The sequence below is a fragment of the Monodelphis domestica genome, chromosome 2 (assembly GCF_027887165.1).
Source record: "Monodelphis domestica isolate mMonDom1 chromosome 2, mMonDom1.pri, whole genome shotgun sequence".
In the NCBI taxonomy this organism is placed as follows: domain Eukaryota; kingdom Metazoa; phylum Chordata; class Mammalia; order Didelphimorphia; family Didelphidae; genus Monodelphis; species Monodelphis domestica.
In genome coordinates, this window is record NC_077228.1 from 164,849,948 (window position 1) to 164,877,836 (window position 27,889).

Below are 27,889 nucleotides of genomic sequence, written 5' to 3' on the forward strand. Positions count from 1 at the left end.
TTCACACAAACTTTGGCTCCATCACTGCAGAGGGAGGGGGCGGCCCGGCCCGGCCCAGCTCTGCCCCCGGCCCGGCCCGGCCCTGGCCCCGGCCCCCGGCTCCGGCCCAGCCCTTATCTGATCGACTGGTCTAGTTTAAGAGCCGGGCCCCGTCCGTCACACAGCTCCGCTCCTCTCCTCACTCTCCAGCCCGCCCCGTCAGTCAAGTCTTCCGTACGTTCTCTTGGCCACACAGTCCGAGGTTCCTTCCTGCCCCGGACCCAAGGTAAGGGATGCGGCGACCGTGCCCCTGGGTTATCGGGGGTGATTGAACAGAAGCTGGTGTTTTCAAACAACAAACTGTGGAGGGCTGCCCACCCCCACCCCAGAGACTTTTTCATCCTGCCCTCCTCGGACCCCGACGTCCTGTTTCTCCGCTTCGCTCTATTATTCCCTGCGGGGACCACTTGAGGAAGAGTTAAGGTCGGCTGGTTCCTGCACCACCTAGGGATGGGGGGGGGGGGGCAACTTTGGACACTCATGTCCTTCCTCTCCATCCCACCCCGCTTTACAGGAGCTTAAGGCGTTGATAAACTGCCAACACAGCTCCTCAATCAATGACACAGTGACTCCGAGATGAGCCCTCATATACATCCTCCCTGAACTACAAAGGCTGTGCCCTCTCCCTCCCAGAAGCATTTAGAAGCCCCTGTCCCGCTCCCCACATAGTAAAATCTTCATAGTGCCAGCCATTCCCCTGGACCAGTCACTAGGAGAAAACGCACAGCTCTCTTGTTAGAGGATGAGCTCAACGGATGATCATCTCTGCCTGGTCCCGTAGCCCCATTCCCAGCTCTGAGGCCGTTTCCTAGCATTAACACCGGCTCCCCTATGGCCCCCTCTTTTTCTTCCATCCTTCAGCTGCTTAGGGCCAAGCTCCCCACCCCCAACAAGGGACTGTAGGCAGCTGTCCGAGAGGAGCAGTGGAACCATGGAACACTCCAAAAATAAGGGGGGGTGGAGAAGTGGGAGTGACTCACTGAGGGAGAGGAGGTGAAGAGGAATTTCCTCCATGTCCCCATGATATTCCTCCTTCCCCACGACTGATCCAAGACCCTTTAGGCCATGCCTTCAGTGATGGGTGAATATCTGAACTCTCAGAGGCTCCCTGGGGGAGTGAAAAATGATTGTTCAGGAGCCCTTTCTTAGTTGAGTTTTCAGCCCAGGTCTGAGTTGGGGAGAGATTGTTTTTCCCAGAGGCAGAGAGAGGAGTGGGATCATTATAGTATCATAGCTGAGGAACCTGAAGGGACTTTATAGATTCTCTAGCCTTATTGTACAGATGAGGAAACAGGCAGTGATAGTAACAACAGGTAGTAAATAATGGAGCCAGCATTTGGAGCCCAGCTTTCCTGGGCTCCAATTCAGTGCCCTTTCCCACATCGAAGGTGTCCTTCCAGGAAGTCAGAGCAAAGGAAATACTCTTAGGGGCTGAAGGGAAATTGTTTCAGAAAGTGGCTTCTAATTCTGATTAAGACCAGGATTAGCCACAAAAAATCTCAATCCTAAATCCTAGGTATTCTGAATGGTCCATTAAAAGCTGCTGGTAAAGGATCTCTAAGCACATATATCCCAGACTAACTCCGGCAACCATACTGTGTTTTAGTTCAAAGGCTAGCACTGATGATCTCTGGATTTAGGTTAGAGATTGGGTAGGGTTGGAGCTAAGGGAACCTGGGAGAAAAAAAGGTGTCTTGGTTCCCAGCAAATTCTTCAGACTGGTATTGAGAGGGAGGTGCCATGATGGGAAGAGGAGCCAGGGATAGTCTACAGAGACAATTAGCATAGCCTTAAATGATGTCAGTTTTCTTCTCCCATGTCCTCTCCATAGCCCCTTTGGTGGTCAGGGCTGAGGTGGTGGCAGGGGAGGTGGGGGCTGCAGGCCTGTCTGGCCTCCAGAAGCCCCAGCCAACCTGGGTCCTGAAAGGAGCTGCTGTTTTCAGTCATCCCTTCCTCCCCACCCCGCCACTGCCTGAACAGCCAGCTCGTCTCTGTGGATATCAAATAGCAATGACTCCACTAATGAGGAGGGGAGGGAATGGTCCAGATTCCTTATTGTAGCTTTGGCACAAAGCCTGACCCCCCACTCTTCACCCTGAGCAAAAGCCACTACTGTTTTGCCATTTATATCCCACGCTGTCTCATCTGTATCCCAGCTGCCCCCTTGCTGTGATCCAATTCCCACCTGCACCACTGCACATGGGGGTGTATATTTGGTATCTATGGGTGGCAGAGTTATCCTCCTCTGCTCCTCCCCCAGTCAGATACCCTTTTGTATTGCCCCCTACTCATAAAGCCAGTTTTATCTTTATCTTAAGTTTGAGAGCTTGGGAGTGAGAAAGAGAAGATTGGCAAATTGATTCAGATGTTCAGGATGCCAGTATTCCTGGATCCTTTTTGCTCATTCCCTGGGCTCAGAGTCTAAGATTCAAGGGTCAGGGACCCATCAGGTCTGCACCCTCCTCCAACTCTATGCAGTTCTGAGATTGGTGATCTGGGGTTGGGGTAGATAATGCAGGGTAACCTGACCATAGAAAAACCCTCCAGAATTGGGTTTGGATGATGCCTGGATTTCAGACACAAGGAAAAGCAGGTCAGTGACCTTTTGGCATTGGTTGTGAGGCTGGAGAGGATATAATTGGGTAGTGGAGCCCCCAAAGCCTGTTGCCAAAGGTTATTTAGGACAGAAGGAAAAAAACCAGCTTGCTGGACCCACCCCTCCCCCGTCCTAGATTCTCTTTCTGCCTGATTGGTCTGTGGTCCTGCCAAGACGAGGGCAAGTGGCTGGACAGCAGGGTGAGGTTGAAGCCCTGAACAGAGAAAAGGGAATTTTTAAACTGAGACACAGTTCTGAGATGGGACCACAAGAAAGTTGAGAAAGGGGATCCAAACTCCCTGTAGTGACTGGTGTGTGGGCAGAGAGAAGGAAAATGTACTGGACCTTAGCTAGATATGAAAGAGGCAGTTCCCCTAAAGTCTGAATTAGAGTTGATGGGATTCTCTTGACATCATCTTGTCTATTCCCCTGTTTGGGGACCAACTCAAAAACCCCTCTTCTAACCACAAATTGGGGGATTGCAGGGAGAATCATAGTAGTTTCTGTTTCTTTCTTTCCTTCCTTCCTTCCTTCCTTCCTTCCTTCCTTCCTTCCTTCCTTCCTTCCTTCCTTCCTTCGTCAAATCCATAACCCAAGATGGGAATTGGAGGTGATTGAAGGAAGTAAGTAAATACTTAATAGAATACCAGATCCAGAAGGAGATTTATAATTTAACAAAAGCCCTGTATTTTACAGATGTCGAGACTGAAGGCCACAGAGGTAAAGTGACTTCTTTAAAACTTTCTTTACTAGGTGAGAGATAAGAGATTAGATAGAGGCTGTTCAGTCTGGAAAATAAGATTCTAGTGGGATGCAGTGGGGCAACAAAGCTGAATTGTGGTCTTCAAAGCTCTTAGAAGTTAGTACATATATAAAAGAGACCTGAACTTTCCTTTCTGCATTGAGGGCAGGAAGGCAGAGGAAGCATGAGGATGAAGCATAAAGGAAGGGTTTCTGAAATATAGAGCAAAGGAAAGAGAAAATGAGAAGGAAGCTATGATCTTTGTCCTAGATGACCTCCTAGGGGAGGTCATATCTTTTGGCATTGGCTCAGAGACAAAGGGATAGATAATGACCATGGAAGATCGGCAAATCTAGAATTATTTTAGAGATTAAAATTTCATAAGGGTGTAATAGGCATCTTTTCTCCTCTGAGCTTCAGGGGACCCTATCTTCTCCAGGGTCTCTTTCAATATCTCTAAATGTTCCTTTATCATCTTCTTCCTGACCTCTTAAAGGGGGGTGGCGTTTGTCCTAGACATTTCTCAGACCCTTCCTTCAGGAAGCACAATGCTTTGTACCCAGTAGGTACATAACAAATTTTGCTCAACTCAACTCAAATCAACTATTTATTAAACAACTACCGTACACGCAGTCTATGTCTGATGTGCAAAGAGGTCTCATCCCTTAATTACACAGCTCGTTTCACCCTTTTCCACATATCTGGCTTTGAATCTCCTCTTGCCCACAGGGGAATGTTGTATATCCCAACTAAGTCCTTCAATTCCCCACCATCATGCCAAACTCTCTTATTCCATCTTCTCCACTGTTGCCAGTGACATGAATCCCTGGGCTCACCAGTGGATTTTAATACTAGAAGAGACCACTGGAAAGAACATCAGCAGTCATCGAGTTCAGTCCCCTCATTTGACAGATGAGACTGTGGCTCCAGAAATTAAGATTTCCCCAATGTTACACAGATAGTAAACAACAGATTCAAGATTTGAACCAAAGTCTCCTCAGTTCACTCCTCTAATAGCTTGTCAACATATTATTGTGGAACTTTTGGGTCCTTCTTCTCCTGCCTTCCTCAAATCTTGTCAGTCATTCTGCTCTTCCTAAACATGCCTTTCTGTCCTTCTATACCTTTCCATCTTCATCCAGGCCTATATCCCATCCTTCTTGGACACCTGAAACAACCTTCACCCAGTTTTTCTCTATTAATATCTTCTTTATACTACCCACAGAGAATCACCTTCCTTATTACTTCTTTAAATACTGGTCCTTCCCTGTTTAGATCCTCATAGTAGCACAATCATCTTACACCCAAATGAAAACTCTCTAATCATAGGTTACCCATTGAAGGCATCATGATGTATACAAGGGGTAGAGATGAGGGCAAAGCACTGGAGTCAATAGATCTGATTCAGGTCATGACTCTTTCCCCTTGAGCCTTAGGATTATAGATTTAGAGCTGGAAAGGACCTTGAAGGTCACCTAATTCAACATCCATTTCACAGATAAACTCAAAATCAGAGAAGTTAAATGACTTATCCAAAGTCATGAAGATATCAAATGCCAAGCTGGGATCTGAACTGTCTTCGGAGCCAGTTCTCATTTCACTGTCCCATGCTGCCTCAGGGTCTGTTCTAGATTTTATAATCAGAATTTTAGAGCTAGAGGGACTTTATTGAGCATTAGTCCCTCCTTTTAGACAATGTTAGTCTCCATTTTGAGACCTCCATTTGAGATTTCATTTCTTGATCTATTAATGTTTGCCTCTACCTACATCCCTGAGTTATTATGAGGTTGATATGTAATAATGTATGTGGAAGAGCTTTGTAAATTGTAAGGGAATACCAAATAAATAGCTGTTGTTGTGTAATTTGGGTTTCTCTTCTCTTCCCACCTAATTTCGCTAATCTCCTAGGATTTCCCGTTTAGAGACTTTTCTAGACAAACAAACCAGCCTTTTCCATTGTTCACCCATGCCTTTCCAACCCCTGAGCCTTGACACAAACTCCATCACCATTGCTCCACTCTTTCCACACTTTCTAGGTTAGTACTCCCCCCTTTCTTTTCTCTCATCTGACCTTTGACTTTTATTTCTTCCCAAACTGCTCCTGACTGACCTTACCCAGCCAGGCTTCCCAAATGGTTTCCATCCAGACAAGTCAGTCTCTATAACATCCCTTTTCATGCTCAAGCTCAGCTAATAGTTCTGGATGTCATATACATTAATTACGGTGTTAATGTTTTCAATGATTTATATTGAGTGTGTGTCCATTTTTCTCTCCCACACACCTGAACTTTTTCTTGCCTTAGATATTCTCCAGGAGCCCAGCACAGAGATTGATAGACAATAGAGGCTCAGAACTGATCAGCAGAAATCTTTAAGTTGTGATGTGGAGACAGGTTGGACTTCAGACTATTTTCATTGCTCATCATTCATTCATTGAACAAATATTAATTAAGCATCTTACCCTGTGTAAGACATTATACAAAGATACGGGGAAGGTACAGAGTTCCATAAAGTATGGTCTCTACCCTCAAGGAGCTAGTAATTTAGTAGAAGAAAAGCTATGGCAAATGCATTAACACGGGTTTGAATCCCAACTCTGCAACTTCCTATTTCTGTGGCCTTGGGTAAGTCACTTTTCCCTCTCTAGGCTTTAGAGGGAAGAAAGTGGTGCTTGGAGAAAGTGCTGAACTTCAAGTCAAGAAGACTAGAGTTTCAGTCCTGCCTCAGACACTAACTATATGGCATCTTTTAGCCTCAGTTTTCTCAGCTAAAATAATAGCACTTCGCTCTCAGGGTTGTTGTGAAGACCAGGTGAGATAACATAGGTAAAGTTTTGAAATCTTAAAGTTCTATATAGATGTTTTTCCTATTATCTTGAGGTTAAAGGGTTGGACTAGGTAATCTCTAAGGTCCTTTTACTTCTAAAGTCAATGAGTATAAAGTACATTCAGGTTCTAGATTTAGAGCTGGGAACAAGTTTAGGGGTCATTTAGTCCAACCCTTTCATTTCATAAAGAAACTAGGGACCAGAGAGGTTAGGTGAACAAAAGTGATTTGTCCAATGTCACACAGTTAGTAATAGACTGAAGATTTCATCTCAGGTCCTCTGACTCCAAATCCAGTGTCTTTCTGACTGGATGAGGGAATAATCATTTCCTGATAATCCCAGAGAGCAGGGTCTAGGCTTCTGGAAATCGGTGTGGGTCTTAGGTAGGGTAGGAAGTTCACTCTCAGAACCCTCTCCCCTCTCCTCTTCTACCTGCACTCCTGCACCATTCTAACATGGAGATCTGAAATGGGGACCCCAGTGCTTTTGTCACGTCAGGTCAAAATGCGATATGTCCTTGACCAAGACCAGTCTGGTTCTAGCCTGACCTTGGAGCTCAGGCTGTTGTAGCATAGGGACAGTGGGACGATGAAGTGGGGTCACTTTGGGGCAGGTCCCCCAGGGGCCCGGAGTTATGAAATGATTTGCCTGAAGTCAAAGGAGAGTAATTGGATTTGCCAGGAGCACTCTAGAGACACTCCAGTATGACAATTTAGAAAGTAGTAATAACTTCTGTTTATCTGATGCTTTGCAGTCTAGAAGGTATTTCCATACATATTGCTTTATTTAATCCTCAAAACAGTCCTGTGAGATATGCAGCCCAAATATTCCTATTTTAAAGCATAGTAAACTGAAGCTCATGTAGGTTTGAGCCAAACATCACATAGCTACTAAGGAGCATAACTGGAAATCAAGTGGGTTCAAGTCTTTCATCTCCCATTCTAATGTTCTTGCCACACTAACCTGAAAAATAGCCCATCTGATATCTCTGGCTGATTTGTCCCCCAACTGAGATTCTTTTATTGACTTGTATAGCCCTGGCCCTTTCTCCACCTTATAGTCCAGGTGAGCCCTGGGGCTGAGCGTGATGAGAGGGAGTTGTGTTTCTAGCAGCTCAGGTGCCCCGCCTGAGTCTCCCGTTTCTACGCTCTGTTCTATGCCGCGGTGCCATTTCTGATGCTCCTGCTTGTCACCTCTTCCCAGACAGTTGTCTCTAATTCTTTTCCTGGACTTCAGGCTCTCACCCCTTCCTGTGCCTTGCCCCATGCCATCTGTCCCCAGTGACTACCCCCTGGCTTCCCTCTCTGCTTTGTGTCCTGACGCCTGGGGTTGGGGATGGAGCTGGAGGCGGGGTTGGGGATGAAGGGGTTTGTTGAATGGGTGAATGGGGACAGGCCCGGACACTGACACTGCTTGCCGCTCACACAGTGTTGTCGGGATGGAGATGGAGAAGGAGAGACAGGAGTAGAACAGGAGTGCAGACAATAGGTGGTTCTTTAAGCCACATCTCCTGGCTTTAAGGTTGGGCTCAGGTGCTCTATCCATCCACCTTGGTCTATTCTCAGGAAGTTTATGGGGTGAAGCCTGTGGGAAGGGCCCGTTGGGGTGGGGACTAGGAGAAGGGAGACTTCTGTGGCTTCAGCTCCCTCCCGGGCCCCTCTGTCAGTATCCCACCCTCTGGGACTCTGGCATTTCTAGCTTTCTTCTTCTGAAGAACTCTGTCTCTGTTTCTCCAGCCTCCACAACTCCTTTAAAAACAATCTGGGAAACTAAGGCGAAGAGCAAGTGGGCTAGCCATCCTCCCTTCTCCCATTCCAGAGACCTGCCTGGATGCTATATTTCCTAGCCCATCCTCCCTCCATCCCTATGAGGTTTTTGTGGCTTTTTTCATTTGGAAAATCTTTTCTTGGGATTTTTGGGTTTGGAGCATGAATGACAGACTCTCTCAAAGGGTTCAGTCCTGCTTTTCCTCTCTCTTTCCTATTCAGCATCTTTAGGGGATCTTACAAGGGTCCAAGACTCCCCATCTTTGCCCTAAGCTCCTAACCCAGTCCCCCCCTCAAAGCCCTGCATCCTCCTCCCCCCTAACTCCCCCGCAACCATACACACACACATAGCCTCCAGACTGTGGGACAGGGAGCCAGAGGAGGGGCCAGCCCTGCATACTAATGCAGGGCCCATTGTCAAAGCCGCTTTGTGCCTCAGCTCTCCATTGAGGCGGCTCAGAGGCAGGCACAATGGGGGCTCTGTCCCTGAGTTCCCCCCCAAACAGTCACCTGCTTTCAGAGTCTCTCCACCCCCCAACAGTGTCCGGAGGGGCTGAGGAGAGTGGGGGAGTAGGCTCTGGGCCAGGGACCTTGAGGGTGGGGGAGAATGGGCAGGGGGCACTACCACCCCTGGGTCAGGCATGAAAGATGGGCAGTTGGCAAGACTGGGCTTCATTGGGTACAGATGCAGGCAAAGCACTGAATTGCCAGTGGGAGTTGGATTGGGGGGCGGCCATTCCTGTTTGGAATGTGGGTTCCATGAGGCTGGAGGAAAGAGATGCTTCCAGAGGTGCCCACCTCCATGTCACAAATACCCAGCGCGGTCTCATAACTGCCATTCCTCTACTCTCCCAAGCCTGTGATACAGGATGGAAACAGACGTGCCTCCCCCTCCCCACTTACACTCAGACACTTATATATGCATGCACACACACACACACATACATCCCCTCATACACGAACACTCTCATATATGCAGACACACACTCAGACACACTCACTGAGACCCCTGAATGAACACGCAGTCAGAAAACCTGAGGAGGAATTCTAGTTGTGATGCCTCTTAGCTGGGCCACCCCGGACAATTTACTTTATCTCTCTAAGCCTCAGTTTCCCCATATATCAAATGGGAATAATAGTAACCCTTGCACTACTCACCTCCTGGGGATGCTGAGAGAAAAGTACTTTGTAAGTCTTCTAGCACTATAGAAATGTGAGTTATTATTTGGGCCCGCTCACACACATGTGTACATTATGGAGGTACACTCATGACTCTGGTTCCAGGCACTCTGACATTTCACTGAGGGCCACACGCAAACACACCTGCACATCTACCCCGACACCCGTTCCAACAGGCACACATCTGTACCTCTCCCCCCATCCCAGCCATGGTAGCACCCCCTTTCCCTGCCGCGGGCACCTCGGCTCCCCCCACCTTGGTGCCCTTGCCGCCCCCTGCTGCTCTGACACAGGTTGTAACAAGTTTGCACTTGTTGTGACCTCGAGAATGTGGCCCTGGGGCTGGGAATGTCCCACTACTCCAGCAGTGGCTTAAACTTTAACCAGAGCGCACTCCCTGCAGCTCTGGAGCAAGGCACGGTGGCTCTTCTCAGGGTCCTTCTCCTCCCTCCCCCTGAGAAAGGGCACGAGCCTCCCTGAGTCCCTGAACAAAGCAAGCCAACCTTCCACTGTGTTGCATCAAATGAGTCACCGGACCCCTGGTCTGTGCCAGTCCCCAACTCGGTGTTTGGGCTGAGGACACCTCTGTGCCTCACATGCCCCACCAACCTAGGAAGATGTGAGAGGGAAGGAAGATGGAAGGAGACCTGGAAAGGTCATCTCATCATGCTTCTGTCTGGGCAGATGGAGGCTCTCTACAGCCCCGCAGCTTGCTCATCCCAGTGTCCCAGATGCTTTCATGCTAGGAAGTCTTTTTTCATATCTAATCTGAGTCGTTTCTGATGGTGGAGCTCATATATATGTACACACAAGGATGGGCTTCATAAGCTCTCATGGGTGAAGCGCCTTCTGGTCTCAAGGGTCTGGTAGTGGACACTCCAGAAGGATGAGGAGAGAAATCCAAGAAGCCTTCCCACTACAAGATGAGGGTGCTAGAGCTATCAGGGAAGGGATTCTGGCTTGAGGCAATATCTTCTGAAACACCAATGATAGCAACACCTGAACTGGAGTTTGCTTGTTTGCATATTTTATATGCCACCTAATTTCCCTGGTTAGCAAAATGAGGAATACATGGAAAACTCCTAGATCCAGACCCTTCCCCATTGCCCCCCAGGCCCTCTCCCTCTTTCCTAGTGCCCAAGCTCCTTACCTCTCTTTCAGTGACTCTAACCTTGGGCTCTTTCTCCCTTCCTGCTGTCTTTTCTCAAGGTGGGTCGTCTCCAAAAGATCTCATTCTTCCTCCAGTTCATACTCACCAAAGAGAGTGAGAAGGTGGTGGGACTCTTATTCCCACAGCTTTCTAGGCAAAAGTCCCCCTTGCTTTGGTGCCAGGATTTTGCGTTTGATTTTGGGCTTCCCCTTTCTGACATTTCTCCATATCTGTATACCCAAGAAAGGAATATTGACAAAAAGTTTAGGAGGAAATCAGGGAGGTATGATCCCAGATTTGTGTGTTGAACGAGGGGAAGATGGGGGATTATGAGGTCATTCTTGGTCCCCATTTCTGCCAAGGGTTAAAACCTGCAAGAATCTGCTTAGATAACAGTAACTGGGATTTAAGTTAAGACTCAAATCCTACCTTAAACACACAGGCGTGGAGAAGATGAGAAATGCTCCCTCTTTTCTTGGAAATGTTAGTGAAAGGCAGATACCTAGACAGGCTGAGACTGAGCAAGGGACAGTTGTGTCTGGAAGCTGCTCCAGAGACCTGCTGCCTACAGAATTTCCTGAAACTTTCTGGTTTTTCAGACAAATTTTCAATATGTCCCACTATGAGTTCATTTTGTTCCATTCACTTCATCCCTGCCATCTACCTCTGTCTCCCAAAGGCTCACATTTAGGTTGAGATGGAAGGATAGTAATACTGGACTTCCCTGCTTCCTCAGTCCAGTGTGGAGTTATAATTGTCCTTGCCTACCTTGTTCTCTTTCTCCCCAGCACCATCTATTTTCATCCTTCCTAGTGTTGGCCCCAATCAAGGACATGTTCTTAACCCTTTCTCCTACCCTGTTTACCTGAAATGTGGTAGAGGTTGAACAAAAGATGAATCAAATCAGATATTTTTATAGGCTGGGACAGCACAACTGGACGCCGCAGGGCCTGGGAGCATCCCCAAGGACAACGGCCAGTGAAAAGAACAGGAAGGGAGAAGTGGGGGCTTGGGGGAAAAGGGCAAAGACATCTCTGTGATTTTTATGTTTAAAACAAAGCAACAGAGTTGAAAAATGGTCATTTATTGAGTTATTCCATTTGGTTGGCCTAGTCTAGGAAAAGTAGTTATGGAATTCCACTTTGGAGTTTTGTGACAGGAACAATCCAGCCAAGTCAGATAAATCACTATTCTCTATCTTGTGCTTTTCCACCACCAATCAAGCTGTTGCCTCTGCCTTATTTTCCCATCTCTCCCCTATTTTTGACTTTGGAAAAATTTACTCATCCTTCAAAGTCTACTTGTATACATCTGGAGAGAAAATATATAGAAACTTGTAATCCCAGGGAGCTATGGACTGTTCCTTCTATCTCTCTCACCTTCTCAATTTTTCTCCCTGGGCCTCAGTTTCCCTTTCAACTGATAAGAGGTCAAGACTGCTTTTAGAATGGAAAGAAACTTTAAAGATCAACTAGTTCAACTCCCTCATTTTGTAGACCAGATTTGGAGGTTAAGAAACATGTTAGAGGTCACACAGTGGCAGAGGCAGGATTTGAACCTAGACCCTCACAGTCTCTCAGCTATAGCCAGGAATCTGGAGCATGGGGCAGTGGGCAGTAAGAGGTGGCCATTAGTGCTTCCTTAGGGATATATACCTGTTGGGTCTGGAGGATGGACATCTTTTGGGTCCTGAACTCTCTGGTTCTCACCTCCAGATCCTGAAATTTACTCATTCCCCCAAGTTGCATGAGAAAGTCCAAGTCTGTCAGAAGAACCCAAGAGTTCTGATACTGGAACTCTTGATTCCAGCTTTGTGATTTCTGTTCTTCAGTTTTCCCTGCAGGATTGTGCTGCCTCAAGAAATCTGGTCTCCCCAACTGTGGAGAGTTCACAAGTGTGTTGAAGAGGAGTCACTAAGAATAGATAAAGAGATAAGGAGAGGGCTAAGAGGACAAGCACTAGGAGGAAATGTTAAATTCAATCTTGAGGAGAGACTAAATTCGAATCTCCCAAGTCCTTGAAAAGTTAAGCTGCAGCTGCACTAACAGAGATTGAGGTCAGACAGAAGGAAGAACTAAATAATGAGAAGTGTCAGATTCTAGAATGGGTATTTGAGTATGGAGAAGTTTATATGGAATCACTCCCACAATCTCTTTTAATAAGGGAAAGATTTTCTTGTTTGAAAGAGGCAAGACGGGGCAGCTAGGTCTCAGTGGATTGAGAGCCAGACCTAGACAGGAGGTCCTGAGTTCAAATCCAACCTCAACCATCTTCTAGCTGTGTGATCCTGGGCAACTTACTTAACCCCCATTGTCCAGCCCTTACTGCTCTTCTGCCTTGGAACCAATACATAGTATTGATTCTAAAATGGAAGGTAAGGGTTTAAAAAAAAAAAGAAGAAGAATCAAGGCGGGGGAATGATGAAAGGACCTCTAGAGGTCTCAGCCAGTTCTAAAACAGCAACAACCACCTAATAAAATAAAGGAACTCTCCCAGGTGTATTTCTACTGAGATGTGATTCTGTCTATTCCCTCTGCTTCCCAGAAACACTCCATTCCTTAGGATTCTTCAATTTTCTATTCCTCCTTTAAGGCTCTCAGTCAATGATTTTCACTTTCCACTTACTATTTCCTCCTACCCTGGAGGATAGTTCCCTTGCAGGCAGGGAAACTGAGGCATAGAATGGGGAAAATGGAAATGAGACATAGGCCAGTGTCCCTGCCCTTCTTCCTTTCTCCCTGCTGGAGGACAGTATGGCCTCATTCTGGGCCCAGGGGGCCAGGAGCCCCTGAGGAGCCGGTCCGACAGGCTTAGGCCCCTCTCCGGTTTCTTGGCTCCTCCATAGGGCCATGGCCCAAGATGTTGGTGGCAGATCTGGTGACAGCTCAATAGTGCTTTGGCCTCCACTCCCTCAGGTCTTATCTCCTGGGGCCTGGCCATCTCCATGCCACAGACCAGTATTCAGGGCCTGCCAGCTTCTTGGAGCCGGGAGCCTGGGGAAGGTGAAGGGGGCATGCCCTGATGGGAGGTGATGGCGGCAAAAATCAGGAAATTCAGCTCTACTCAGCAGCTTGAGAACTATAAAATATGCCCCCTGCAATAACCCCCATGACGGTTTGCAGGACCCCCTCTTGCTCAGGTTGTTATTCAGGAGGGGGCACCTAAAGGAGGCAGGGAAAGGTAAACTGGAGATACCTGACCCCCTTGATCGTTGTTCATCTAAGTATACTACACCCCAGTCTCCCAGCCCACTGCCCACTGGCCCCTTCTTGGGCTTGGAGATTGGTGAGTAGTGGGCAGAAAACCGATGCACTGGGGTAGTCCTGAGCTTTTTGGGAGAATCTGGAAATACATTAGCAGTTATTTTAGGAAGGGTTCAGGGAAGGAGAAGCGTCGTACTTGGGGCAAATGATGACTTAAGGTGGGATAGGACTTAAGATAATCCCACCCCCCCCCCATCCCATCCAGAGAGCCCTGCCCTCTGGTGGAAGGACACCAGAGCAAGGAATTCTAGCATTACAAGGTCAAAGTGTCTTCATCCTCTTACTCTAGCCTCCTGTCCAGGCTCTTGGATCCAGGAAGAATGGGGTTGGGGGCAAATCTCCACAAGGGAGCGGGAACTCTCAGCAAGTGCATTAGACAAAGCTGCTAGGGAGAGGGCTGGACCTGGAACCAAGAAGACCTGAGTTCAGATTTGGTGTCAGACATTCATTAGCCAAATGACAGAAACTGAGCAAGTCACTTAACTCTGGCTTCCTCAGTTTCTTCATCTGTAAAATGGAGATAATAATAGAAACACCTCCCCAGGAGTACAGAGAATGACATGAGATAATATTTATTAAGTACTTTAAACCTTAAATTTAACATTTGATGCTAATTTTAAACATTTAAATGCAAATTATTATTATAAGTGCCTCTGCCCTCTGTGTTGGAAGTCTTCTCTTGCTAAGGGACTGACTGTTTCTCATAAAGGCTGGCTTATGTGATTCTTGCTATGGAGAGCCTCTGAAACACAAGGATGTGCTAATGTTCAGAGAAGGTGTGTCATATATCAGAGTAAGGTGGAGACAGAAAAGGAGAGAAGAGGTCATCTTGTCCATTTCCTTGCCTTGACTTTACTCAGCCTGGATTTTCCCGGGACAAGGACCCTTCAACCAATTCAGTTCAATTCAATAAGCATTTAAGTAGCTACTCTCTTGGGTACTTCCTATTGTCTGTTATGTAGTTGTCCCCAACATCTAACTTCAGTCTTTCTTGTTTCAGATTAATCTCATTTCCTCTGACTCCTCAGTGGAGATGGATTGGAAAGTTGGGAGGTGGAATGCCATCCCCTGGGTCATACTTGACTTCAGCTTGTCCTTTAATGAGAATGAGTGATGGTGCCCAAGGTTGAGAAGTTTTTATTTCCAGCTCTCCCTCCTGGGCAACTGCAGCCGAGTCCTCTACCACCCTTTATGCCCAGTTCCAAGTCTCCCACAAAAGAGAACCCCAGCTGTTGCTAGGATACCCAGTACTGCTGGCCCTGGTATAGGGCAGATTCCTTGGTGTGGTCTCCGCTGTGGCCTGGTGATCCTGGAGGGTGGGGAGGGGATGCATAGACCCAGTATCCATCTGCTGAGTGCCCCAGGAAGCCTGCCCTCCTGTTGCCCTCAATTTATGAACCAGGAGAGGGAAGCCCTGTAGTGCCAACCTCCGGGCAACTCTCTGTAGGAACATTGTGCCCTCTTTCCAGAGGACAGAGGGCATGGCCTAAGGATTGGGAATTACTGGGCTTGGGAGGAGGGAGAGGGGGAAAAGAAGGAGAGGCCAAGATCAGCCCATCAGACAGAGTTTTTGGATGGTTAGAGAAGGGCCTCTAATATGGTCCCATCTCTTTCCTTCCTTCCCCTAACCGGAAAGCACATGGGGGAACTGAAGGGGCCAGGCAGAGGTCTCTGGCTCCCAGGAAACACTTTGAAGCCTTTTCTCCTTTTTTTGTTCGGGCAATGAAAACTTTCCAAACATTGACACAAGGGAAGAAAAGCCTATTCTTCTGCTATGGGCCCTGGGCCTGTGTGCCAGGCTGGGGCCAAGGGATGGGAGGGAAAAGGAAGAAGGGCAGAGGATGGGGATAGAGGCAATGATGACTAAGCCAGAAATGAACTTGAACACACACACACACACACACACACACACAGACATGCATATCCCTTATTCTGCCTCCTCTACAACCACCCTCTTCCAAGTTTTATTGTTCATATGATTCCATTTTTATTTTTCAATCTTTCTAAGGATGAACTAGAAATTGATGAAAAACAAAGCTGCTTCAAGAGAATCCCAAATAAATCATAACTCCATTCTTTCTCAAAGGTTGATCCAACCCACAATGCTTTGTTCTTTGTTTTGAGTTTTATATCAACTCCAGTTCTCTCTCTCGCCTCCTCCTCCCCTTTCTCCTCCTTCTCTTCCTCCTCTTCTTCCTCCTCCTCCTCTTTCTCCTCGTCCTACCTCTCCATTCTCCCTTCTTAAACGTAGATGGATAGTTGCAAGATCCTGCTCCATTTTAGTTAATCTGCTTTAGAGATCCTTCAGGCTAGACTGGTGTTTGAGTTGGAATTGGTAATCCATTAAAGACATAAAGCAAAGCCTGGTAAGAGGAGATTGGAGAATGATTTGCCATTTTCCTGAATGGCAGAACTAGTGGAAATGGGCTGAAATTGCACCAAAGAAGATAGCCCTTGGTCTGGTCAGCCCAACCCTGGAGCAATGGAGACACATTTCAGAAAGGAAAAACTAGTGAGTTGGCTGCAGAGTGACCAGGATGGTGGGAAGACTGGAGAGCATATAATTTCTAGAACCTGAAGTGTTTAGCCTGGAGAAAAGACAAGGAATGAATGTAGGAGCAGGGACATGTGATTTAATTGTTTTCAAGTGTTTGATGGGTTGTTGCATAGAGATGGGAAGAGATTTGTTCTGATTGGCCCTAGAGGAAATAAGTAGCAGGAAAGGTTAGAAGTTGCAGAGACAAATTTCAACTCAAAATAGGGGAAAACTTAATAATTCCAACTGTCCAAAAGTGGAATAGGCACATCCATGTCATTTTTCCAATGTTTTCTGAAATATCTTTCCTATAGGAAGATTTATTATTGCCATAGAGATAGTGGATAGAGATCTGGACTCAAAAGCAGGAAGACCCAATTTCAAGGAGATTGGGGAATGATTTCCCATTTTCCTGAAGGGTAGAACTAGTTGGAATGGGCTGAACTTTGTGACACATACTGACTTTGTGACCCTGGTCAGGACATTTAGCCCCTAAATGCCCAGTCAGTTTTCTAAAACTCTTAAGTGCTAAATGACTGCCAATCTCCATTTCTAAAGGGAGTTAGCTTCTTCCACCAAGGAAATCACAAATACAAACAAAAATATTATTGTTGTTGACATCTATGTAGTGCATTAAGATTTGCAAAGAGTTTTCCACATATTACTTCCTGTGATCCTCACAACCACCATATACACAGATAAATAGATAGATAGGAAAGAGAGAAAGAGGGGAAGGGAGGGAGGAGGAGAAAGATAAAAGAAAGAGAGGGACAGAGAGAGAGAGACTTTAGGGCAGGAACTATCTCATTTTTATTATTAGCATATTCCTTTCACATATCAGGTACTTTAGGGAAGACCTGAGACAAAGGAGGAGAGAAACAAAAAAGAATGAGAAACTAGGAAAGAGAGGAAAACGTATCCAAAGAGATGACAGGATGGAAGAGAAACAAAGGAGAGAGAAGAAAGAAGACAGTCTGAAAAACCAAGAGAAGAAAGCATGTGAACAGTGAATAGAGGAAACAAAAAAGAAGGCTATCACCTCTAATTACCATCTTGTCAGTTATCAGGGAATTATCCCTGGGCGAAGTCTTCCTACCAACCTGGCTCCCACTGGCCTCCCAGCATGCTTCCATCAAAATCCCCTCAGATTGTCAGTCAGGGTAGGAAAGGGAGGCAACCTTGTTTTATTTTTTAAAAAATGTTGAGACATCCTCATTTTAAGAGCAGCTTGAAAAAACAGCACTAAGAAGACAAATCTATTGCAAAAAAATAATAATAAAATTGTGAGGAATGCATGCTCTGCATGGTTCACTTAGCTAGTTAGAGCACCAAGCTTATCCTGTTCTTGATTCACCCATGAACTAGCTGAGGGTGTGGAAGTATGTGGAATCAGTTCAAAGGTACAGATTGCTTCCTTAATCCTGTCCAGTCACTTTTAAGAGGTCTCATAGTTTAATGAAAAAGAGTCAGGAAAATTAGGGGCAAATCGTGGTTCCAAAATATATATCCCTTCAGTAGATTCATTACTGTTAAGTGTGAACTAATTTAATTTTTGTCTTTGCAGAAAAATACTTAAGACATGTTGCCTTGCCTTGGGATAGCTGTGTGACAACAGTAAAGTTACTTCACCTCTCTGAGTCTGTTTCCTCTAGTAAAATGGAAACAAAAACTAATTTGAAAATGTACTAGATGCATGGCCAAAGGGGGTGGGGGTGGGGGTGGGGAATCACTTTATCACTTTGAGTTAGAGCATTATAGATGAAAATATCTGGGGAAATTGAGAGAGCCTTTCTCTCTGGCATGGTTAAGGGTTTTAGGGCCAACATGCTTGGTGAGTGTGGCGGGTAAGTCTCAGCCCACCTCACATGAAGGAAAAGGGGCAATAAGATGAGAGCCCTTCAGTGAGAAGCACCTGCCCAGAATCGTACCCTGGATCTGGAGTCAGCTGCCCTCCTTGCAGAGCCCAGCTCTTTCTCTAACTTACCTGTGTGGCTTTGGGCAAGTTCTTTCATCTTTCTGGGCCTTCTTGGCCTCATCTCTAAAATGAAGTGACTTAGACTATACGGCATCTGAAGTTCTGTCCAGCTCTCATCGACAATCCTGTGATCCCTTCCCAGGTCTAAAATCCCGTGATTCTGACCAGGATCTCCTGGCCTTCTCTCATCTTGGCTTTGGTCCCAGTCCCAGGGTAGGTCGAGACTGTTCCTGAGACAACATCACCCTCTGCTGGTAGAAGCGGGGTCAGAGGGGGGACCTCTCCCCTCTGTCGCTGGCGCAGCGGCCAGCCTGCCTTCCCACATGCCTGGGCCCAGTTCAGAGGCGGAGGGATGAGAGGAGAGTCCTTCGCAGCCACTCCTGGCCGGGGCTCTCCATGAGGAGCCAAGTCACTTGGGTGTGGGAGGTGGCCGACACAACAGCTGGGGGCATCAGATAACAGATGGAGGCAGATAAAACAGCTGGCACCAGCAGATACAACAACTGGAGGTGGCAGACAACAGGCGGAGGTGGCACACAGGCCAGCTCGAAGCCAAAGGCTCTGCTGCCCATGAAGATGGAGCTGTGTGAGACGGGCTATTGAGGCTGTGTCTGCCTTTGACCCTCCTAGGCTCACTGCAAAGGCAACAGAGCTATTTCCCTTGGAAAGCTTAAGACCAATGAGAAACACTCTCTTGGGAAGTTCTAGCATAATTATGAATATTATTGTGATTATGTTCCAGGGAGAATCACTCCTATCTTTCTTTTAAATGTTTTCAAAAAATAGGAGAAGACAAAAGCAGCAGCTTTTTAGATACTCTGGAGGTCTTGGTGGCCCATCTTCCTGGGAGTATTAGGTCTTTACGGAGCTCATCCAACCTCCCTAGGGCAGGTCCAGAACATCCCCAGGAGGCCGGGCCTCCAGGCAGAATGTAGACGCATTGGTGAACTCTGGAAAAGTACAAGTTACTCCACAGGCAGTCAGGGGTGCCCGATGTCCAATCTAGAGGAGATGATCTCCTGTATTAATGCTTTGGTGGCTTTCCTTTTGGCGAGATGGCGTAAGAGTCCTGCATTTAAGCCTGGTCAGACACCGTCGATGATTAGCACTCAGTCCTTCTTCCAACCTTCCTCTTTGGGCCAGGAAGTTTGAAGTCTACCACTCTTACCCAGAGGCCCTTTAAGAAAACGCCCCAGAACTTTCAGAGAGCTCCTTCCTTCACCGTTGTTTCCCGAATCCCTGTATTAACCCTGACGGTACCTGTGACACATGGCATCCCTTAGGCATGAGATTAAGCACCTAGAAAATAATGTCATTAGCCAGCGCAGGGAGAGCAGTTTCTGAGATATTGTGGTAGTAGTCTGAGTGCTGGACTTTGAGTCAGGAGAGATGGGTTTAAATGCCATCTCTGAGCCTCAGTTTCTTCAGCTGTCAAAGAGGGATGGTAATATCTGTAGTAACTGCTTTGCAGGGGTTTTGTAAAGATCAAGTGACAAAGGACAAAAATGGCCAGAGACTGTGAGCACACTATTCTATAGAGAACTAATGGATGAAGAAAGTCCTTTTACCAGTGTCGGTCAGCACCTTCTCTGTAATTTATAGGCTTTTAAAAATGCCTTGAGTACTGAGAAGTTAAGTGACTTGTCCAGGATCACACATCCAGCATGTGTTAGAGGTGGACCTCAAAGCACTATATAAATATCAGTTGTTATTAGCATTATTTTAAAACTCTTACCTTCTCTCTTAGTAGTAATTCTAAGACAGAAGGGCTTAGCAATCGCAGTTAAGTGCCTCACCCAAAGTCACACAGAGCTGAGGCCAGATTTGAGTCCAGGTCCTCCTGTCTCCAGGCCTGGCTCTCTATACACTGTGCCATCTATCTGGCCCAGCAATTATTATTTTTGAGATGGCTAGATATCTCTGTTTCTTCACTGGGTTTAAGAAATGGGGACAATCATAGCTAGTCACAGTTTGAGAGCTGGAAAGCTCTTAGAGACATTTCCTTCATTTTACAGGTAAGGACACTGAGGCCCAGAGAGGTTGTGATTTGCCCTAAGACACACCAATAGTGGCAGAGGCTGAATTCAAGTCCAAGACCTCTGATAGAAATTCTTTGGGCTGGGGCAGTGGGCAGGCCTGATGATGACCCCAGGATGGGCAGAATCCTATGTTGGAGCCAAAAGGCCTCAGAGAATTAGTTATGGTTTCTAATGGGGTTGGGGTATATTTAGGAGCATTTCTATCTCTCCTCACCCCCATCCCAGAGAATCGTGGGTTGATACTGTGGTCAAATCTGAGGCTACCCTTGGAAAGTGTCCACATGTCAGAGACCCTCGAGGGGTGGCTGCCAGAGGTTGGCCAGGGTCCTGTATAACCTCTGCCATGCTGTCTCCCTCTGCAGATGACTTCAGTCGCCAAGGTGTACTACAGCCAGACCACCCAGACAGAGAGCCGGCCCCTGATGGGCCCAGGGCTGCGCCGCCGCCGGGTACTGACCAAGGATGGCCGAAGCAACGTGCGCATGGAGCACATAGCCGACAAGCGCTTCCTCTACCTCAAGGACCTCTGGACCACCTTCATTGACATGCAGTGGCGCTACAAGCTGCTCCTGTTCTCGGCCACCTTTGCGGGCACCTGGTTTCTGTTTGGTGTGGTGTGGTACCTGGTGGCTGTGGCCCACGGAGACCTGCTGGAGCTCGGGCCTCCCGCCAACCACACGCCTTGTGTGGTGCAGGTACACACACTCACAGGGGCCTTCCTCTTCTCCCTCGAGTCACAGACCACCATTGGCTATGGGTTCCGCTATATTAGTGAAGAATGTCCACTGGCTATTGTCCTCCTCATCGCCCAGCTGGTGCTCACCACCATCCTGGAGATCTTTATCACGGGGACCTTCTTGGCCAAAATCGCCCGGCCCAAGAAGAGGGCCGAGACCATCCGCTTCAGCCAGCACGCTGTGGTGGCCACCCACGACGGCAAACCCTGCCTCATGATCCGCGTTGCCAACATGCGCAAAAGTCTCCTTATTGGCTGCCAGGTGACAGGTAAGCTGCTCCAGACCCATTTAACCAAGGAGGGGGAGAGCATCCGGCTCAATCAGGTCAACGTGGCCTTCCAGGTGGATACAGCCTCCGACAGCCCGTTCCTCATCCTCCCCCTCACCTTCTACCATGTGGTGGATGACTCCAGCCCTCTGCGGGACCTGCCCCTTCGAAGTGGGGAGGGGGACTTTGAGTTGGTGCTGATCCTCAGTGGGACCGTGGAGTCAACCAGTGCCACTTGCCAGGTGCGCACATCCTACCTGCCCGAGGAGATCCTCTGGGGCTACGAATTCACACCTGCCATCTCACTCTCAGCTAGTGGCAAGTATGTGGCTGACTTCAGTCTGTTTGACCAGGTCGTGAAAGTGACCCCTCCCGGCGGCCTCCGAGATACCACCGTCCGTTATGGGGACCCCGAAAAGCTCAAGCTAGAGGAGTCATTCAGGGAACAGGAAGGGAAGGAGGGCAGTGCCCTCAGTGTACGAATTAGCAATGTCTGACTGCTTTGACTCCCACTTCCCTCACCCCTTTTGGCCAGAGGAGATTTCCTCTGGTTCTACCCTACCCCCATCTCACGCCTGTTCTCTCTCCCAGCTCCATGGGGTATCCTACCCAGGCTCATTGGAGAGAGCCTCAGGATCACCCTTTTCCTAATCCCATCTCCCTCCACCCAGTGGCCTGTAATTTGTCTAGGCCAGCCTGAGGGAAGAGTCCCCCTTTGGATTCTGAGCCCCACCTCTAAGAGAGGGTTTGGGGTGTTTGGGACAAAGGAGATTGGGCTGAGAAGGCTTAAGAAATCTCAGCCATTACTGGAGACTCTGTAAGAGAACTGTGCAGTTGGATGGATGGATGCTCCATTTATGAAGCCTGGTGCCTTGAGGATGGAGGACTTAACCTTTTGACCTTCCCACCCAACTAGTTCCTTGAGTCCAGCCTCTTCCTGCTGGTCACTCTGGGACTGTGCTCTTAGATATGCCTGATGCTAGGACCTGGCAGTGGATAAAGCCTCAACCTGTCAGTATCCCCCAACAGAATACCCTACTTCCTCTTCTGATGAGACAGATTCCCACTCTGGCCCAAACCTATGGACCTGATAACCACCATTTGCTCCTTCACAATTCCCCAAGTAAACTCCCAAATCCCAGATCTGACTTATCCCTCCTTCAATGCCAACATTCCCAGAGATTAGAATATTTCATAATAAACGACTACAACACGTAGTCATACCACAATCACATACTCATAGAGTTTAAGATTCTTCAAATTAAGGATCATTGGAAAAGAGTTATTGTCCATATTCCAGGTGCTTATCTCCTTAGGCTTCCTAAAGTGTCCTATGAGAGCTCTGGCCCTGGTCACCTCATTCTCCCCCCCCCCCCCAAGGAAGGGTTCAGGTGTCTGAACTCTTAGGAAAGGATCTAAGATGATATTACAGACAGAAGCTGGACCTAGCTGGACCTCTCCCTTCTAACCTGTTTGTTCACTGTTCCTTTCCCCCTACTATCCTGGCTTTGTTTCCCAAGGTCAATGGGAACTGGTGAGAAGAAGGACTTTATTCTTTGTGACACTGAAGACCAGATCACAGGGCCAAAAGCTCTAGTGAACTTGGACAAATCTCACCAAGTGGGAAATTTTTCATACACCAGGCCTCTGGGTAGAGTCTCTTGGGGGTATGCCTTTAAGGAACTGGTGCTATGCTATTGAGGACTGGACAGAAGCCAAGATCTTTGGTTGGAAGCCACTATTAACACTCCTAGTCACTCTTCTGAAAAGTACAAGTTACTTCCTAGGCCATTAGGTAAATACCTGAATGCTCTCAGAAAGAAGAGCATGGCATTGCCTGGGACTCAGAGAAAAATGAAAAGAATCTGCCTTGTGCCAACTCTCTTTTTTCCCTCAGAGATCAGCCCCAGATGCTTAATATGCAAGCATTTCCAGAGGAATAGTACTGGGCCCAAGGATGGCAGTATGATTCAGTAGAAAGAACGCTGGATTCGAGTCAAAGGACCTGAGTTCAAATCTTGGCTCTGCCACTTACTACATAGATGGCCTGGGGCAAATCATTTAAACTCTCTGGGTCTCAATTCCTTCATCTGCAAATGAGGTGGACTATTCCAGCACTTAATCTGTGATCAGTTCCCTAGCCACCTGGGTTCTTGGGTTGAAGGAAGCCTCCCTGTTGGTGGAGGGAATCCCAGTGACAGGTAATGGGGACACATTTTGTAGGGTCCTTGGGGAATGGCACTAAATGAGGTGGCTGAGAGAGACCTTGTCTCTACATCAGGAGAGAGAGAGACAGACCGACAGACAGACAGATAGAGACAGAGACAGAGACAGAGACAGAGTTACAGCAGAAGCAAGTATTTAGGGTGGTTTATACAAACCTGTACCCAGCTAATCACATTCCAACCTATAGGCTTATGGAGAATGTGTTTGTGTCCAGATATCTCTGTATGTGCATGCTCATTCTGTAGCCTTGTAGACAGGCTCCAGGTTGGCTCCAGAATCACAAACTGACCACATCTGCATAAGCTGTACCCATGAAGAACTTTTTGGTCTTGGTGAACCCTAACTGCTATGTGGAGATGAATACCACCTCTCCATCAGTCTCTGCCTATGAGAAACCCAACTAGAGGCCCTGCTCTAGGTGGAATTTAGACAAAGATGAAGATTACAGATACTTGAAAGCCTCCCACAGAGCCCAGAAGGGAGAGCCATCTGCTGGATTTTCCCTTCTTAAAGTCAGACTTCCTTAATTTCTTCTGTATGTGTACAGAAAGGGACACATACCCACTGACATATAATGCCCATACCTATATATTATTCCTAATCAGTCCCCATCCATCTGGTTTCTTCCACACATAGCTGCCACCCCCTTACATGAATCATCCCTCCTCCCGTCACATACTCCCACCCACCCCTGAGTCTTAATTCCTCAGACTTCCTAGCTCTTTGGACAATAAGCAAACTGGGAGGAGAAATTACCTGGAACCCAATTCACTGCCTTTCTTCTGTGGCCCTTTCCCTGCCTGTGACCTGCCCCCAACTCCAGGTCTCCCTGTAAGTTGCACTTTACTTGCCATGTTCTCTTTTGGTTTGGCACCCTAACCTCTCACACACATGCCAAGGATCCCACTTTCCTACTCAACCCTGAATGCCTTCAATAGAGAGCAATTTCTCTTCCCAGATGAGATGCATTTCTCTTCTAAACTGTGAAATGTGCCTCCAGATATGGACAGTTCCTCCAGGAAATGGATTTTATTTCCACCAGCTATCACTGGGGAATGTGGGGGGAAAGGGAATGAGAGCAGTCATGGGTGCTTCAGGGGAATGCTTCAGAGGATGGTCTGGTAATCCCTGGGAGGGTTGGAGGCCTTGGAGTGGATGGGGTGAGAAGACAGAAGGTGGTGGTATTGGGAGAACTCCCACTCACCACTATACAGCCCTAAATACCTTGGATAAGGGGAAAAGGTATAGGCAGGGTTTGGGGGAAGAGGTCATATGTATAGAAGGTTTACTTATGGAAGAAAGATAGAAAAAATAATATATATATATATATATAATATATACATATATGTGTAAATATGTGTACAGAAAAGTTCACAGAGAGCTTACAGTGAGGGATAGGATACCTTACCCTAATGAAGGGTGGGGTGGGGAGAGGGATGGGTGGGATGCCCCGGACTCCCTGTCTCCCTGTCTCCCGACCATCACTGGCTCTTGTCCCAGGCTGGAGTTGGGAGATTTGCTCTGAGGTCCTTGGAGACTGACAAAGGATAGAATGGACTGATCTTGTTGGAAATAAAAGAGGTATCTTTGTGAGCTTGTGCTATTCAGCCAATTAATCACTCTCCATAGCCCAGTGCTGCTGCAAGGGTCTGGAAGGACCTATGGTGGGCAGGGGAAGAAAGAAAGAAAGAAAGAAAGAAAGAAAGAAAGAAAGAAAGAAAGAAAGAAAGAAAGAAAGAAAGAAAGAAAGAAAGAAAGAAAGAAAGAAAGAAGGAAGGCCATTTGGGAGGAGAAGATTTTTTGGATTCTTAATCTTCGTGTAGAGGCGGAGTCTGATGGAAAATTTCTTAGCTCTGTTTCTGAATCCCAGTCGTTGGCTACTAGCCTATAAATCCTTTTTTTTTTTCAAACAGAGTACAATCCAATCCAATTCGTCCCTCTGCGTACTCTCTGTAACCTTCCCTCCCATTCTAGTCACAGGGGTGATGGCAGCTGTAGCCTGAGCCCTTAGGGGTAATGACTATCATATTGGAAATCTTAACACTGAGCTTCCATCTTGACCTCCCAATCATGAAAGCTGAAGAGAGGGGTATAGCTGGAATAGGAGCATTTCACCTTCTTACTCCCTCATCTCAACTCTCCAGTGCAGGGCTGGTGGGCTACTATTTCCAATAGTACCCCTAGACAGATACTTAGGTATTTGCCTAAATGCTGGTTGAAAGAAAGACTTAAAAGGACATATATAGCCTCCAAGGGCAGTAGACCCCAATCCCGCCATGAGTGATAATGGGTTGTTTCTGTATAGAAGGAGAAAAGGATAATATTGCTTTGGGGAATAGCCTACTATATCTTTCACACTATGAATAGTCCTTCAGTGTCGCCAAAATCTAATGAGACTACCAGAGGGTTTCATATGTGGCCTGAAGGAAAGGAAGAGATTACTTACAACTTCCCACCCTGCATTGCAGGAATACTACTCCCCTCCCCAGGCTGCTACCCTAGTCCTTCTCCCTCATTTGACTTATTTAGTCTGATTTAAAGTAACACACAGCTGCCTTCATTGTAAAGCTAGCTTGGGCCTCAGGTCCAGTAATGGCCCATTCTACTGAACCAGAAGTATCTAGGAAAAGGTGTTTCCATTCATTGCGCTAAAAACTAAACCGGGTCAGATTTATCCAGGAAAAATATGCTTGAGTGTTTGTTTTTTTTCTGTACAGAATAAATTACTAAATAAAATATTTCTGAATCATCAACATGATTTGCATCCAGGCTGTTCTTGGACATGAAAACAAGCCTCTTAGGAATAATCAAAATTCCTTAATGGAGGTATGGTGGGGATGGGGCAGATAGAGAGGCTTGGGGATAGTTAGAATTTGACCAGGTGAATAAACACTAGTGGTTTTCTGGTTTCTTGGTCTGATCCCCTCCCTTCATCTCTGAAAAGTCTTTGGCTAAGGCCACTCATCCTTCTACCTACCCCTCCTACTTTTGACCCTTTTGACAACCTCTCAAGATACTCCCTATGACTTGGGTGGAGGAATGGGAAAGACAGTGGCTTTCACAGAAAGGATGAAAGAAATATTTCCTACCTACTTTGAAGTCCTATCTGACATCATGCTCCCTAAGGTCAACTTTACTTTCGATACTGGACACTTTCTATCCACGAGTTAGCACAAAACCATTTTTTCCTCACTTCTAAATCAGTCAGTCAGCTTGTTGTCTGTATTTGTGGATGAATCTTCTCAGAATCACAGAGCTGGAAAGGACATCAAAGTTCCATGGTCCTATTTCCCTGGCTTAAGCTGGGGAGCTGCTTCAGATCTCAGAGAAATTGATCTCTCTTCTACCTTTCATTATTGAAGTTCTGAGATAAATGTGTATGTTCTCATCCAGCCAAGCAAGGTTTCGTTTTACTTAGAAAGGAAATAGATGCAAAAGTCCCTGTTTCAGACAACACATTGGGAAGGAAGAGAATTAAAGTGTAGTCTTATAAATAAACATTTAGCAATTACAATATGCATTTATTGAGGACAAATATTATGTTTGTGTAAAGTCCTGGAGTTATAATGAGAAATATAATACCTAGTTTCTGCCCTCAAGGAACTTATAAATAAAGTAGGGGTGGGGAGGAAGGGGTAGAGAAGAAGGAAGAAATATGGATAAAACAATAAATAGTAAATAGTTTAAAATCAAGTGCCAAATTAATAATTACTTCAATTTTTGTTGTGCTTTAAGGTTTACAAAGCACTTTGCTCACAACAACCCTATGAGGTACAGAATGAAAGTATTATTGTGTCTGTTTTACAGATGGAAAAACTCAGGTAAAGAATGGTTAAGTGAGTTGCCTGGGATCATATAGCTAGGAACTATTGGTGCTGAGACTTGGTCTCAAGTCTTTTGACTCCAAGTCTCTGTTTTTTCCATGTATAGGTAATAATGCTTGAGAAGTTCCAAGGCAAGGATATCTTTGGAAAAGGCTTCATGAAACAGGTGATACTTGAGCATGGCTTTGAAAAATGGGATAGAATTTAGATAAGCAGAAGGGAAAAGGGAGCACATTCTGGGTGTTAAAACAGTGTGAGCAAAGCCTGAGGGATAAAAATGTACAAGGTATATTTAGGAGTCATTAAAAAGACTAGTTTGGCTAGAGCAGAGAGGTTTTGTTTGTTTGTTTTGGGGGGGCTGGGGAAAATGGAAGATAAGCCTAGAGAATATGTCAGATAGGACAGCTAGGTGGTTGTGGATAGGGAACCAGCCCCAGAGACAGGAAGCTGTGGGTTCAAATTTGATCTTAGGTACTGTCTAGCTGTGTGACCCAGGGTAAGTCACTTAATTCCAATTGCAGATCTTCTGCTTTGGAACCTATACTTAGAATTAATTTTAAGACAGAAGATAAGGGTAAAAAAAAAAAGAAATACTTGAGGCCAGATTATGGAGATAAAGAATGCCAGTTAATGAATGAATGAATGAATGAAAAAAATTATGAAACACTACATGCAAAGCAGTATGCTAAATACTGGAGTCATAAATAGAAAAATGTCACAAT

General features: G+C 46.5%; 1 protein-coding gene across 1 annotated transcript; it reads left to right on the top strand.

Moving 5' to 3' along the window:
- KCNJ10 (potassium inwardly rectifying channel subfamily J member 10) lies at positions 1 to 26,096 on the top strand. Its single transcript, XM_001369713.4, has 2 exons — positions 1 to 265; positions 20,475 to 26,096. Exon 2 carries the CDS (start codon positions 20,475 to 20,477, stop codon positions 21,612 to 21,614), a length of 1,140 nt encoding a protein of 379 aa, XP_001369750.1. The 5' UTR covers positions 1 to 265; the 3' UTR covers positions 21,615 to 26,096.
- Positions 26,097 to 27,889: the final 1,793 nt, after the last annotated feature.